General features: G+C 42.0%; 1 protein-coding gene across 1 annotated transcript; it reads left to right on the top strand.

Annotated features, from left to right (window-relative positions):
* The first annotated feature begins 374 nt into the window (after positions 1 to 374).
* Positions 375 to 13,677, top strand: mrpl55 (mitochondrial ribosomal protein L55). The gene is made up of 3 exons (XM_072510934.1): positions 375 to 521; positions 9,054 to 9,255; positions 13,146 to 13,677. Exons 1-3 carry the CDS (start codon positions 481 to 483, stop codon positions 13,290 to 13,292), a joined length of 390 nt encoding a protein of 129 aa, XP_072367035.1. The 5' UTR covers positions 375 to 480; the 3' UTR covers positions 13,293 to 13,677.
* Positions 13,678 to 13,975: the final 298 nt, after the last annotated feature.

Here is a 13,975-nt window from a genome sequence, read left to right as displayed (position 1 = left end):
CAAAACAATCTGAAAAGTTCTGTAATGTTTATGATAGATTTTATGAATAAACTGTATTTTTTGGGAAAAAAATAAAGCCTCAGTTTGAATTCAACTTCGTCTCCAGCCAAATTGATCGTGCCTCAATCAGTCTGTAGTGCAGGTGTGTCTTTCATACCCTTCGATCACGTATTACAACTGGAGAATTCGGTAGCAAGATTTAATCAGTTTAAAATAAAGGTTATTTATTCTCACACACAGACGAAGACTGGATGCATATTCACTCTGCCAGACCAGTTACCAAATCCTCCGATTTGCAACACCCATTTCCAAAAGCACTCGCTGGGTGCTTAGAAAATCTAATTTAGTAAACGTGACTAAGATTGAAGGCTACCCAACAGCCGGCAGCGAGAGCGCGGGCCGGCAGGGCGGAACCACAATTCGGTGCCGCTGTTGCGCTGCCGACGAGGTTGATGCGCTGAACACTTCCGGCTTCCACAAATGGCGCTGGGATGGAGCGCGCGGCTCTGGCGCTTTGTGCCGTGAGTATGGGCGCGAGGTCGTTTCGAACCGTTAAATATCGAAATTTCAAACGCATCTCAGTTCGATTTGATGCGTCGGAGGCCAGGCCAAGCTCTCTGCGTCCATGTGATCTGCCCGCCAGCCCGGGCGCAGGTCAAATCATTCACATGACTGAATTGGGAGGCGGACTTTATTTACAAGTGCATTCCAGCCGTTGCCGAATTTGATGCGCTATTCGCACCTCCTCATTTTGCTTGCACCCTTATTTTGTTTGCTTTCCTTTAACATACGAACTGAAGTGTCCCGTGAAAAATAAAGCTGTAAGAATGATCAACATATCTAAAGTTGAACTTCTGCCATGGATTTTCCTACATTGTTGGAAGATTTGAAATGCTGCAAGTTGCTTTATGTGAGAGCAGTGTTTGTGCAGAAGTATCTGCTTTGATCCCAACAGCATTTTTCTCAGCCCTCCTAGTCACTTGAAAAATGTTAGCAATGCAAATAAGTGGATTTGTATCTTTTAAAATGGTTTTCAATCAGGTGGAATTCAAAATTAATCTGATATGACATTTTTAATCAACATTTTCCAAAATTTGTGAAACATATCCTTGTACAGCAATCTTTTAAAAAATATCTTTTTATTAGGCGTTTAAGTTTTGCTACAAACAATGCAACAAACATTTTCAATGCAAAACAGGCACAGTACAGAAAAATAATGTGAATATAAGTGCAGAAAGAACATTTATCTAACAAAACAAAGAAAAAACAAATAACTTAAAGCTCTATACCCAAAATCCCTAACAGCTGATCATGTCTAGATCTTTAAAAAAGGAGATAAATGGTTACCATCTCAGCTAGAACCTCTCAATCTGATGGTAAATTCAATCTTCTCCAAATGCAAAAAGGACATTAAGCCCCCTAACTAGGCAGAGCAGGAGACCTCAAACCGAGCAGTATCCACCTCTGGACTATCAATGAGATCATCTGTAGGAACAGATACTTGATGTTCCACCCTATCCCAATTAATACCCCTCCATTGACGCTCTCAAGGCTACAGAGTCTCTATTGCTAGGGTAAATAAAAGTGGTGGGAGTAGGTAGCCCTGCTCATTGCCCCTATTCAAAGGGAAGTAATCACTAAGGGCAGCACGGTAGCATTGTGGATAGCACAATTGCTTCACAGCTCCAGGGTCTCGGGTTCGATTCCGGCTAAGGTCACTGTGCGGAGTCGGCACATCCTCCCCGTGTGTGCGTGGGTTTCCTCCGGGTGCTCCGGTTTCCTCCCACAGTCCAAAGATGTGCAGGTTAGGTGGATTGGCCATGCTAAATTGCCCTTAGTGTCCAAAATTGCCCTTAGTGTTGGGTGGGGTTACTGGGTTATGGGGATAGGGTGGAGGTGTTGGCTTTGGGTAGGGATGCTCTTTCCAAGAGCCGGTGCAGACTCGATGGGCTGAATGGCCTCCTTCTGCACTGTAAATTCTATGATCTATGATAATATAAAATATTCATGGGGTGTTAAACAAGGGGCACTGAGAAGACAAAGCAAAAGATCAACCCTACTGTTACCAGACTCCTAAACAACCCTCTTATGGACTGACCTGATTAATACTACAATTCTGTATGCTTCACCCGATGCTGGCGTTATGTATTTACATTGTGCTCCTATTTATTTTCTTTCATGTACTAAATGATCTGTTTGAGCTGCTTGCAGAAAAGTATTTTTCACTGGACCTCGGTACACGTGACAATAAACAAATCCAATCCAATCCAAACCCAAGATGGCCAGCGCGCCAATTCAGGTGACTCAACAAAGATATATCAGCAGACACCATCAGCAAACCAAAACTAAACCCCACCACGCCCATCTCCCTAACCCAAACACATCGTCTTGATTCGAGCATAACCACGCACAAAAACAAATGGAACAGTGGCAAACAATAACCTAAATCTTACAAATAACAGAAAGAAACTCAATATAAACTCTAAGCTCATTTTTAAAAAGTATTATGGGCTGCAGAAGACATTTTCCTATCACTCCTGTTAGCTAACACACCTTATCATGGGGAATAAAAACGTAATTAACTTGGAGCGCCACGAGGGTGACTGAAAGTCGTGCCAAATAGTATCATCATCATAGAATTTTACAGTGCAGAAGGCACTGTATTAGTAATAACGGAAAGAAAGAAAATAGGATATTGTAAGGAGCAAACAGTAGAAATCCCTCATATACAACTATGGTCATCAAGAACACACCCAAAAGCAGACGTGAAAACTACCCATACAACGAGCCATAGATCAGATTAAACATAGCACAAATTGTACTACTGGACAAAGAAGTGCATCTCCCAATGAGTCAAATAATAGTCCTTTTCATGGAATGTTTAACGAAGGCGGCTGGCAGTTGACTCCCTTCTCTCCAGTGAGGATTTCACTTTGTTAATGGTGGCCTTTTGCTTGGCTCGGTCTGCACTCATTTCCTGATATCTGATAGAGTGGCCTTCCCACCTAAAACCCCAATGCTCTCTTACCCATCGAAGCACCTACTCTTCCTTAAAGCTGTGAAACCTGCGATTACAGCATGAGGAGGATCTCCAGGGCGAGGCTTTTGTCGAAGCGAGTGGTAGGCCTGTTCTAAGTCTGGGGGGATTGGATGTACATTCCCACCACTATTTTGTGGAACAAGTCTCAGAAATACTGAGTAGGGTGCAGCCTTCAATCCTTTCCAGTAACCATACAACATGAACATTTTGCCTTCTGGATCTGTTCTCCTGGTCGTCTAGCTTGGATGTTAATGCCCTGTTATCCTTGATCACAGCGGTAGTCAGACTCACAGGAGATGATCCTATCACTATGGTCAGACAATGGTTGTTGCTCCTTGTGCTTTGACGGTCTGGCTGGTGATCTCGAAAACTGAACGAATAGGGACCCAAGGCCTCCTTGATTGATATTTTAAGGTCCAAATTCAAGCATTGTCGATATTTTTCAAGCCCAACCGCCAAAGGTTTGCTGAGTTGCTACGGCCATTAGTGAAGTGGCTAAAGAAGAAGTGACTTTTGCCATCTTACCTCCAGTCTGCGTCTGCCGATGAAATTCAGGCCGATTCTTTTCCGCCTTTGTCTCTCCTGGGCATCACCGAGATATGAGAACTCTAACCATATAATTCAGGGTTTATTCGGTAAATTGAAGACCCTTGGTGCCGGGAGAAAGGGTAGAAAGGTCAGGTTTCCAGTGGCAGCCACCTTGTGCGCGTCTTCCCCTGAAATTGTGCCACCGGAAGTCCAACAATCTAAAGCTGAACTGGACTATTCTCACCCTTGGTGACATGTCCGAACCCAAGGTGAGCTTCTGACCACATATCCAAAATTGCCTATTCCCACCTCTAATATTTCCTGACAGCACCCTTGCATCAGCTCATCTGCTACTGAAATTCTCATCCATGTCTTTGTTACCTCTCGACTTGACTATTCCATTGCATTCCTGGCTGGCCTTCCATTTTCTACTGTTCTTAAACTTGAGCTCATTCAAATCTTCGCTGTCAATGTGCATGATTGCATCAAATCCCATTCATTCATTATCCCTCTGCTCACTGGCATACATTGGCTCCCCATTAAGCAGCACCTTCATTTAAAAATTCTCATCCATGCTTTTAAATCTCTGCATGGTGTCATCCCTTCTAATCTTTGTAATTTCATCCCCATATCTTTGTAATTTCTTCCAGCCTCACAGCCCACAGATATGTGCTGCTTTAATTCTGGCCTCTTGAACATCCCCAGTTTAATTGTTTCCCCATTGGTGGGCATACGTTCAACTGCCAAACCCTCTTTCCCCCTTTAAGACGCTCCTTTAAAAACTACCCCTTTAACCAAGCTTTTGGTCATCTCCTTTAACATCGTCATCTGGCTCAATTTCCAAATTTTCCTTTATAATGCTTCTGTGAAGAGCCTGAGGGCATGTTAGTATAATATATATAATATAAACCGCTTATTGTCACAAGTAGGCTTCAATGAAGTTACTGTGAAAAACCCCTAGTCACCACATTCCGGCGCCTGTTCAGGAAGGCCGGTGCGGGAATTGAACCCGCGCTGCTGGCCTTGTTCTGCAATACAAGCCAGCTGTTCAGCCTACTGTGCTGAACCAGAAGGTGCTATGTAAATAAATATAGCTGTGATTCCCAGTCTTTGTGGAGGATAGGCAAGATATGTCAGATTTCTGTATTAGCTAATTTTCTAGCTCATTTATGGTGTTGGATGTTAAAGAAAAAGGCCAGTTAAGGTCTTGCCTCACAAATTTAATCGAATTCTTTGAGGAAGTGACTAGAAGTGATGGAAGTGGATGTGGTATACGTGGATTTTAGCAAGACGTTTGACAAGGTCCCACACATGGCAGATTGGTCAAGAAAGTGAAAGAAAGCCCATGGGATACAGAGCAATGTGGCAAACTGGATAAAAAGTTGGCTTAGTAACAGGAAACAAAGGGTAATGGTCGATGGCTGCTCTTGCAAATGGAAAGTTGTTTCAAGTGGTGTTCCACAGGGCTCGGTGTTGGGACTTTTACTGTTTGTGTTATATATTAACGATTTGGACGTGAATGTGGGGAGCATGATTGGGAAATTTGCAGTCACAAAGATTGGCCGAGTGGTGGACTGTGTAGAGGATAGCTATAATCTTCAAAACAATATAGATGGATTGGTGGAGTGGGCGATAAAGTGGCAGATGGAATTTAACACGGAGAAGTGTGAGGTCATGTATTTAAGGAGATCCAACAGCTAGAGGGAGTACATAATAAATGGGAATATACTAAGAGGGGTAGATGAAGTGAGAGATCTTGGCGTACAAGTAAAGGCAGCAGTTCAAGTAGACAGGCTGTTTAGAAAGCATATGGAATGCTCTCCTTCATTGGCAGAGGTATAGAATATAAAAGTAAGGATATAATGTTAGAATTGTCTAAAACACTGGTGAAGCCACATCTGGAATATTCTGTGCAGTTCTGGTCACCACATTACAGGAAGGACAGTATTGTTCTGGAGAGAGTGCAGAGGAGGTTTACAAGAATGTTGTCAGGACAAGGAGAGATTGGATAGGTTGAGGTTATTTTCCTTAGAACAAAGGTGGCTGAGGTGTAATTTAATTGAGGCGGTCAAAAATTATGAGGGGAAGAGATAGAGTGGACAGGATAAAATTGTTTCCTTTGTTGGAGAATTCTAGAACCAGGGGACATAAATTCAAGGTAAGTGGCCAAAGGTGTAGAGGGGACATGAGGAAGAACATTTTTACGCAGTGTAGTGGGAGTCTGGAATTCACTGCCCGAGTTGGTGGTGGAAGCAGTGACCCTAAACTCTTTTAAAAAGTACCTAGATCTGTGCCTTAAGTGCTCTACGTTACAGGCTCTGGACTAGGTGCAGGAAGGTGGGATTAGAAAGGGCACCAGGAGGTCCTCGGGCTGGCATGGACAAGATGGGTCAAATGGCATCCTTCTGTACTCTAACTTTTCTATGCTTCTATGATAAAAGTATAGCTTTTTAAAAAATAACTTTTCTGCTTTTGGTGGCTTATACTGATTTTTGGACCTCTAGAATAAGAGGCTTCACACAACAACGGTTGGAGAACCACCATACTATGTTAATCTTTGAAAATTATAATATTTTTATTCTTTTAGATCTATAGCCCTTTGATAATTATGAGAAACAAAGGTTTGTGGTAGTGGAGCAAAAGCTACATATTTTAATAATTTTTAGTAAGAAGAGCCACTAGGTGTAACAATCCCTAGTTACCTAAGCAACTTCTCACTATACCCTTTAAATCATTCCCTCTCCAAAAAGGCATGCCTGCTGCCTCTTTCAGTGTTGTTTCCTTTAGTTGAGAAAGGCTCTTGATATCTCTTTTTATTCCGAAATCAACTCGCTTAAAACAGTATATGAAAACATATATACACCCCTTTGGCGGGACTCTTCGTTTCAGAGACGAAGGGCTGGATTCTTCCACTCCGCCCACCACAAGATGGGCGAGACGCGGACAATGGAAAATCCCACCCAGCGTTCTCCGGTTTCCACCCACAGTCCAAAGCTATACGGGTAGTTGGATTGGCCATGGACGAGACGCGGACAATGGAAAACCCCGCCCAGCGTGTGGTTTCCTCCCACAGTCCAAAGCTATACGGGGTAGTTGGATTAACCATGATAATTGCCCCTTAGTGTCCAGGGATGTGCAGATTAGGTTAGGTATGGGTTGCAGGGATAGGGTGGGGCCGGCTGGCCTGGGTGGAGTGGTCATTTGAGGGTTGGTGCAAACTCGATGGGACGAATGGCTTCCTTCTGCACTGTAGGGGTTCTGTTCTGTGAAGTGTTGACACCAGGACAGAATCAGTGGACTTCTACAACAACAAAATTGGCACCACTCCTGAAGCAAACCATTAATGGGCTAGCACCGGAGCCACATGGAACACGATCGATTCCAATGAAAAACGCTGTTGGATGCGCCGGGGTCGGGATTGACACTCGAGAGGCTGACAAGCTGTAGCCGCATATTAACATTCCACTCCCCACACACACACATTCCTGCCAACATGATGGCACTGGTTGCGCTGGGGCGCACCCATCCCATTGATGGTTGGCTGGGGCCAGAGGGTACCTAAGTGTGTGGTCTGGGGGACACATCCATACGGCTTGGTACAAAGTTCCCAGTGGGCAGTCAGCGGCATGTGCAGCCACATGGCTGCTTTGCAGACTGCGGCATGGTGTTCCGTGCCCATCCACCCCGACCCCGTGGCCCACCTCCAGGCCCCGGCAGAAGCCCCCGGCCAGCGGCACAACTGTCAGCACATGATAACGATGTTGGACACTTTTCATCCCCCCCTCTCGCTCCATCATCGGCCACGGCGATTTTTGCAACCACAAATGAAACACGCCGTCGGTAATTCCTCCCAGCGGAGGTGGAGCATCATGGAGGCCCCGGAGAATACCGGGTCAGGCACACTAATGATATGCGGACTGCGCTTACTGTGCGTGCGGAGTAGAACGCCTTGACGGCGCTGTTGAGGCACCAAAACTTGACATCGTCCACAAATGTGCCGTCACAACCGATTCTCTGCCCCATCGCCTTTCCCAATTCCAGGGTCGCCCGACGGAGAATCTGTTTCATATCTACTATCAGTATTCAATATGGCTTGCATGTCTTTAATGAGCTGATTTGATCAGTGGCTGAATGTCAAAGAAATGCCCACATGCTGAATAAGACTAAAAGGAAAATTCTAAAAGAAGTACTAAATGGCAATTTATATACCCCAGATCAGGTTTTTCATAGTGAGCCATGGCTCAGTTATTAGAATTAGAAGATTGGGGGTTCTTAACCCACTTTAGAAACTTTAGTGCAAAATCTACGCTGACATTTCACTGAAGTGCTGTAGAACTGCTGCACGGTCAGAGGTGTCATCTTTCAGCTGTGGTAGTAAATCAAGGTCATGTCTCAGGTGGATGGAAAAGATCCTAGTTGAAAAACAGCCGAGTTATCCCTGCCCTGACCAATATTTTATCCCAGTGACGTGGTATTGTCACTGGATTAGTCATCCAGAGACCCAAGAGTAAAGCTCTGGGGACCCGGATTCGAATCCCATCATGGCAGATGACGAAATTTGAATTCAGTTAAAATCTGGAATTAAACATCTAATGATGGCACAAAACCATTGTCGATTGTTGTAAAGAGCCATCTGGCTCACTAATGTCCTTTCGGGAAGGAAATCTGGATCCTTACCTGGTTTGGCCTACATGTGACTCCAGACCCACAGCAATGTGAGTGACTCTTAACTATCCATTCAAGGGCAATTGGGGATGGGCAATAAATACTGGGCCAAATGGCGATGCCACATCCCATGAATAAATAAATTTTTAAAATCATAACGGAAACTTGACTATCTGGTCATTACCACATTGTAGGAGGTTGTACACAAACTAGCTGCTGTGTTTCCATAATGCAACAGTAAGTGCAACTCAAATGTATTTGTTTTGGTGTTAAAGCACTTTAGGACAACGTTTGCTTGTGAAAGGCAAATATAAATTTGGGACTTTATTTTCCCAGAAAGCTAAGTATATATCTAGAAAAACATGATTATTTGACTTCCCGATATCCTCTAACAAATTTACGTAACTCAAGAGAACCAAAGGTAGAGTTAATTTTGCCAATTTAATTATACGTTCAAATCTAGCTTCCACTGCGACTGACGTTTGCACACAGGATTGATTTTTAAAAAAAAAATTAGAGTACCTAATTCATTTTTTCCAATTAAGGGGCAATTTAGTGTGGCCAATCCACCTACCCTGCACATCTTTGGGTTGTGGGGGTGAAACCCACGCAACCATGGGAAGAATGTGCAAACCACACGGACAGTGACCCAGGGCCGGGATCGAACCTGGGACCTCAGCACCGTGATGCAGTAGTGCTAACCACTGCGCCACCGTGCTGCTCGCACACAGGATTAATATGTTGTTGATTATGCATGTGCTTTAACTGTTTGAGTAATCATTGGTTCAAATTTATTGGTAAATATTTTTACTTTTAATAGATCTTTACAGCTATATATTTCTGAAAGAATGCTTCCTGCTGTGTATCCTGTGTCCATCATGCCCAGGCGGAACAATTCAAATAGAACATCAGTAGTTCGATGTGGAAGACAGGTCTATGCCAGGCTGTATCCTATTTTGCTGGTTCGACCTGACGGATCCACTATCAATATCCGATACAAGGAGCCTAAAAAAATTATTACCGTAAGTATTAAATAATTATTGTTCAGAAGGAGAGGGAAGAAAATTTGTTTAATAGAAATCAATTTAGTTTATGGCTTAAGTGCTTTAATGTTTCAATGACATTTTGTTTGTTCAAAATCTTCCATTTATATTTTAACTCTCCATTTCACAAGTTTTTAAACTATTTTCATAGGAAAAGAATGTAACCCATATTTGTGAGTTTCTACATCAAACATTATCTTGAAAAGACCACGTTGCTGGCTTCCAATATTATACTGAAAAACAACATTATTAAATCAAAGTGGGGGTGTATGTATATCGCTACATCTATCTATTTACCTATATACAACTCAGATAGTTTCTAGGATTACAGGAAATCTAAATATCATGTCTAGTAATTTAGCCCTTGATGACTTAATCCAGAACACAGCACAGATTACTTAATATCTTTTCAATTTGTTCAATGCAGTGCTTGTTTCAGCAGGAGTGAACGTTTATCACCACAACTGTTACCTTTAACCAAATATTTTACTTGCTAACTTTGTGCAAACTGCTGTTAACTAATGAGGGTGTATAAAGAACGCAATGTTCATATTGCATGTGATGGAAACATAAGAGTACAGTTATATTCACTGCTTTGTGGTTGAGGTGTTAAAAGTCTCTGCAGAAGAAGATTTGTTTATGGGATACAAATGTCCAGATAAACTTGCTCATTCAAGGAAAGTAATATGAGGGTGGCATGGTAGCACAGTGGTTAACACTGTTGCTTCACAGCGCCAGAGTCCCAGGTTCGATTTCCAGCTTGGGTCACTGTCTGTGCGGAGTCTGCACGTTCTCCCCGTGTCTGCGTGGGTTTCCTCCGGATGCTCCGGTTTCCTCCCACAAGTCCCAAAAGATGCACGGTTAGGTGAATTGGGCATCCTGAATTCTCCCTCAGTGTATCCGAACAAGCGGCGGAATATGGCGACTAAGGTATTTTCACAGTAACTTCATTGCAGTGTTAATGTAAGCCTACTTGTTACAATAATAAAGATTATTATTATATGTGAGAGGAAATAGATTTCAACTCCTCTTTGCACAGAATACAAACTAAATGAAATATATAGGGTATTATTCTCCTATTATTAGTGAAGAAGTCAGCATGACCAATACGACAGGGCTCACCATTCTTTTTTACTATATTGATCAGTGGGAGAATATGTATTCTAGAGTAGGGTCAGGAGAAAACTTCAGCCTGGAGTTTGTTTCTGTTGATCTGAGGACCTACTCTTAATGTACCACTGCAGATACTTTGTATGAGTTAAACGGTTTATAGGGGCAATGTTAGGGGCAGCATGGTAGCATTGTGGATAGCAAATTGCTTCACAGCTCCAGGGTCCCAGGTTCGATTCCGGCTTGGGTGACTGTCTGTGCGGAGTCTGCACATCCTCCCCGTGTGTGCGTGGGTTTCCTCCGGGTGCTCCGGTTTCCTCCCACAGTCCAAAGATGTGCAGGTTAGGTGAATTGGCCATGATAAATTGCCCTTAGTGTCCAAAATTGCCCTTTGTGCTGGGTGGGGTTACTGGGTTATGGGGATCGGGTGGAGGTGTTGACCTTGGGTAGGGATGCTCTTTCCAAGAGCCGGTGCAGACTCGATGGGCCGAATGGCCTCCTTCTGCACTGTAAATTCTATGATATTAATAAAATACAGTTTTCACTCTCGATCAGCCCGCCACTCAATTTTTCTGAAACATGGGATAGCAACTCCACTTATAGCAGGGTGCGTAGAAAAATTCAAGGTATTCAGGCAAAGTCAACATGGTTTTGTGAAAGGGAATTCATGTTTAAGCAATTCATTGGAGTTGAGTCCTTTGAAGAAGTAACGTGCTGTGGCTAAAGGGGAACCAGTGAATGTACATGGATTTCCAGAAGACACCCGATAAGATGCCACATCAAAGGTTATTGCAGAAAATAAAAGCTCATGGTGTTAGGGGTAACATATTGGCATGGATAGAAGATTGACTAGCTAGCAGAAACAGAGTAGACATAAATGGGAAATCATTGGAAAGATGTGATGCTTGGTGTGTCACAGGGATCTGTGCTGGGACTTCAGCTTTTTATAATTTGCATAAATGATTAGGATGAAAGGACAAACGGTATGGTTGCTAAATTTGCTGATAACACAAATAGGTAAAAATTTAAGTAGTGAAGAAGACATAAGAAGGTACAATAATATAACAAATAGGTTCAATGAGGTGTCAAAGATATGGAAAATGGTGTATACTGTTGAAAAATGTGAAATTGTCCACCTTGGTAGAAATAATTTATCGAAATAGTGAGAGATTTCCAAGCTCTGAGATGCAGAAGGAACTGGGTGTCCTTTCATCCTAATCATTTATAAAAATTGTAAAAAGCTGAAGTCCCAGCACAGATCCCTGTGGCACACCAGTGTGTCACATCTTTCCAACGAGAAAATGGCCCATTTATGTCTTCTCTGTTTCTGCATGAATCGCAAAAGGCTAGTATGCAGATAGAGCAAGTAATTAGGAAACCTAATAAAACGTTATCATTTATTGTGAGGGGAATTGAATACAAAAGTAGGGAGGTTGTGTGTTGGGGAACTGGTGAGACCACATTTAGAGTACTGTGTACAGCATTGATCTCGTTTAAAGAAGGATATAAATGTGTTGCAAGCAGTTCAGAGATCACTTACTAGACTAATACTTGGAATGGATATTGGTCTCATTTAAGGAAGGATGTAAATGCGTTGGAAGCAGTTCAGAGATGATTTACTAGACTTAATACCTGGAATGGGCAGGTTGTCTTATCAGGAAAGGTTGGACAAAGGCTTATATCCATTGGGATCCAGAAGAGTAAGACGCATCTTGATTGCAACCTTTAAGATTTGGATGGCCTTGACAGGGTGGATGTGGAAAGGATGTTTCCTATTGTGGAAAAATCTGGAACTCTAGGAGTCACTGTTTAAAAATAATGGGTCGCCCATTTAAGACCGATCAGAATTGCTTTCTCTTGAGGGTCGTGAGTCTTTGGAACTCCCTTCCACAAAAGGCAGTGGAAGCTTTGAATATTTTTAAGTGAGGGGTGAAAGGTTATTGGGAATAGGCAGCAATGAGGAATTGTCATTACAATCAGATCAGCCATTATCGTATTGAATGGTGGAACAGATTTGATGGGCCAATGGCCTACTCAGCTCCTAATGTGTAAGTTCATAAGTAGTTAAATGAAGTGCATACTAAAAAATCACTCTTTATTTGGGTTGATTTATTAGTTATGCTTGACATCCCAAACTCAATTTATTGTAAATACTTCAGTGCATTAACCAGAACACCAGGAGCATAGGAACAAGTGTCGGCCATTTAACTTTTCAAGCCATTCCATTAGATCATAATGGATCTATATCTTAATATCCTTGCCTAAGAGAATTCTTTGTTTTGAAATTTTCAATTGTCTTAGGAGGAGCTTTTTGAGGAGCAAGTTCGAGACATCCATTATCTTTTGCATGAAGATGTATATTGACTTCGCCCCCGAATGGTTATGCCCCTTGTTCTGGATTTCCCCACCAGAAAAAATAGTTTCCATTACTCTTTTTAAATGATCATAAAGCACACTTTGTCTTCTATAATCAATGTTTGCTTCAAGGTAAAAGTGAAATGTATTACAAATAACCATTTCAGTGACAAAGAAGCTACTTGGAATTCTTGAATTAATTCTACATAGGGGTTATTTCACCTGTTTGAATTATTCTTCATATTCTGCCCATACTTTAAAAAACCAAAACATATTTTGTTCATTTGTGTTGTATTGGGCCAGATTGCATGTTTCCTGTTGTGACTTCTATGGATTTCAATGCATTTACGCAGGATAATCAGAACACCCAGGTTGGTTGAAAACCATTTCTTGATTTGTTACAGATGCCAGTCGATGTTTCCCTTTTGCCGGAAGCTGAACGGAAAGCAAGAATGCGTAAGCGTGATCCCAAAAGAGCTGGAATGAAAGAGGAGCAATTCGAAGATGAATTTAAAGTTGACAATTATAGTAAATTCTGGAAGAGAAAGTAGTCTTTAGGATTTTAGGAACACAGCCATCACTGGGCTGCTTTACTGGTGTTGACATCAGTGCAATTTTGGCCAATGCACAGTGCATGTATTACCATTGTGATAAGTAGCGTTTTTTATTTATATTATATAATTGATCTATATTATTAAATGTGTTTCTACAGGAAGGTCACAGGGAATAAAGCAACAGATTCCTGTTTTTATTTCTACTATTCCGTGGCTTAAATGCTAGGAGAATATGCTTTGAAAGTTAACTAGACTATAACCATTCACATTCATTCTGTGACTCCTGTTCCTGACAACATTTTTATTGATTTGACTTTAATATGCTTAGTTCTATTCTGTAAAGTATCATGAAAACCTGGCTGCAGTAAACTAGATTTGAGTATTATGTTAGTCATTTATAATTATTCATGAAACCTTCAACTGGAGCATTACAAATACTTTCATTTAATTTTTTTTTAAAAATATTTTTATTGGCATTTCCTTTATTTATAAGCAGTTGTATATATACACATCACATTTTACTCGCCCGCGCTAATTTCCTTTATTTCCAGAGAGATTTAGTTTGTCCTTTGTTTAACTGACCCTTTGTGCATTTTGTTGCCCTCTGGATCGGTCTATGGTTCCTCCCCCTTCCCTGTTGCCCCCCCCTCTCCCTGGCTTCAGCTGTGCTTTTATTTTCC

This window comes from Scyliorhinus torazame, chromosome 7 (assembly GCF_047496885.1).
Source record: "Scyliorhinus torazame isolate Kashiwa2021f chromosome 7, sScyTor2.1, whole genome shotgun sequence".
Lineage (NCBI taxonomy): Eukaryota > Metazoa > Chordata > Chondrichthyes > Carcharhiniformes > Scyliorhinidae > Scyliorhinus > Scyliorhinus torazame.
The sequence above is the reverse complement of the archived record's forward strand: the minus strand, read 5'-3'. Positions and strand labels throughout refer to the sequence as shown.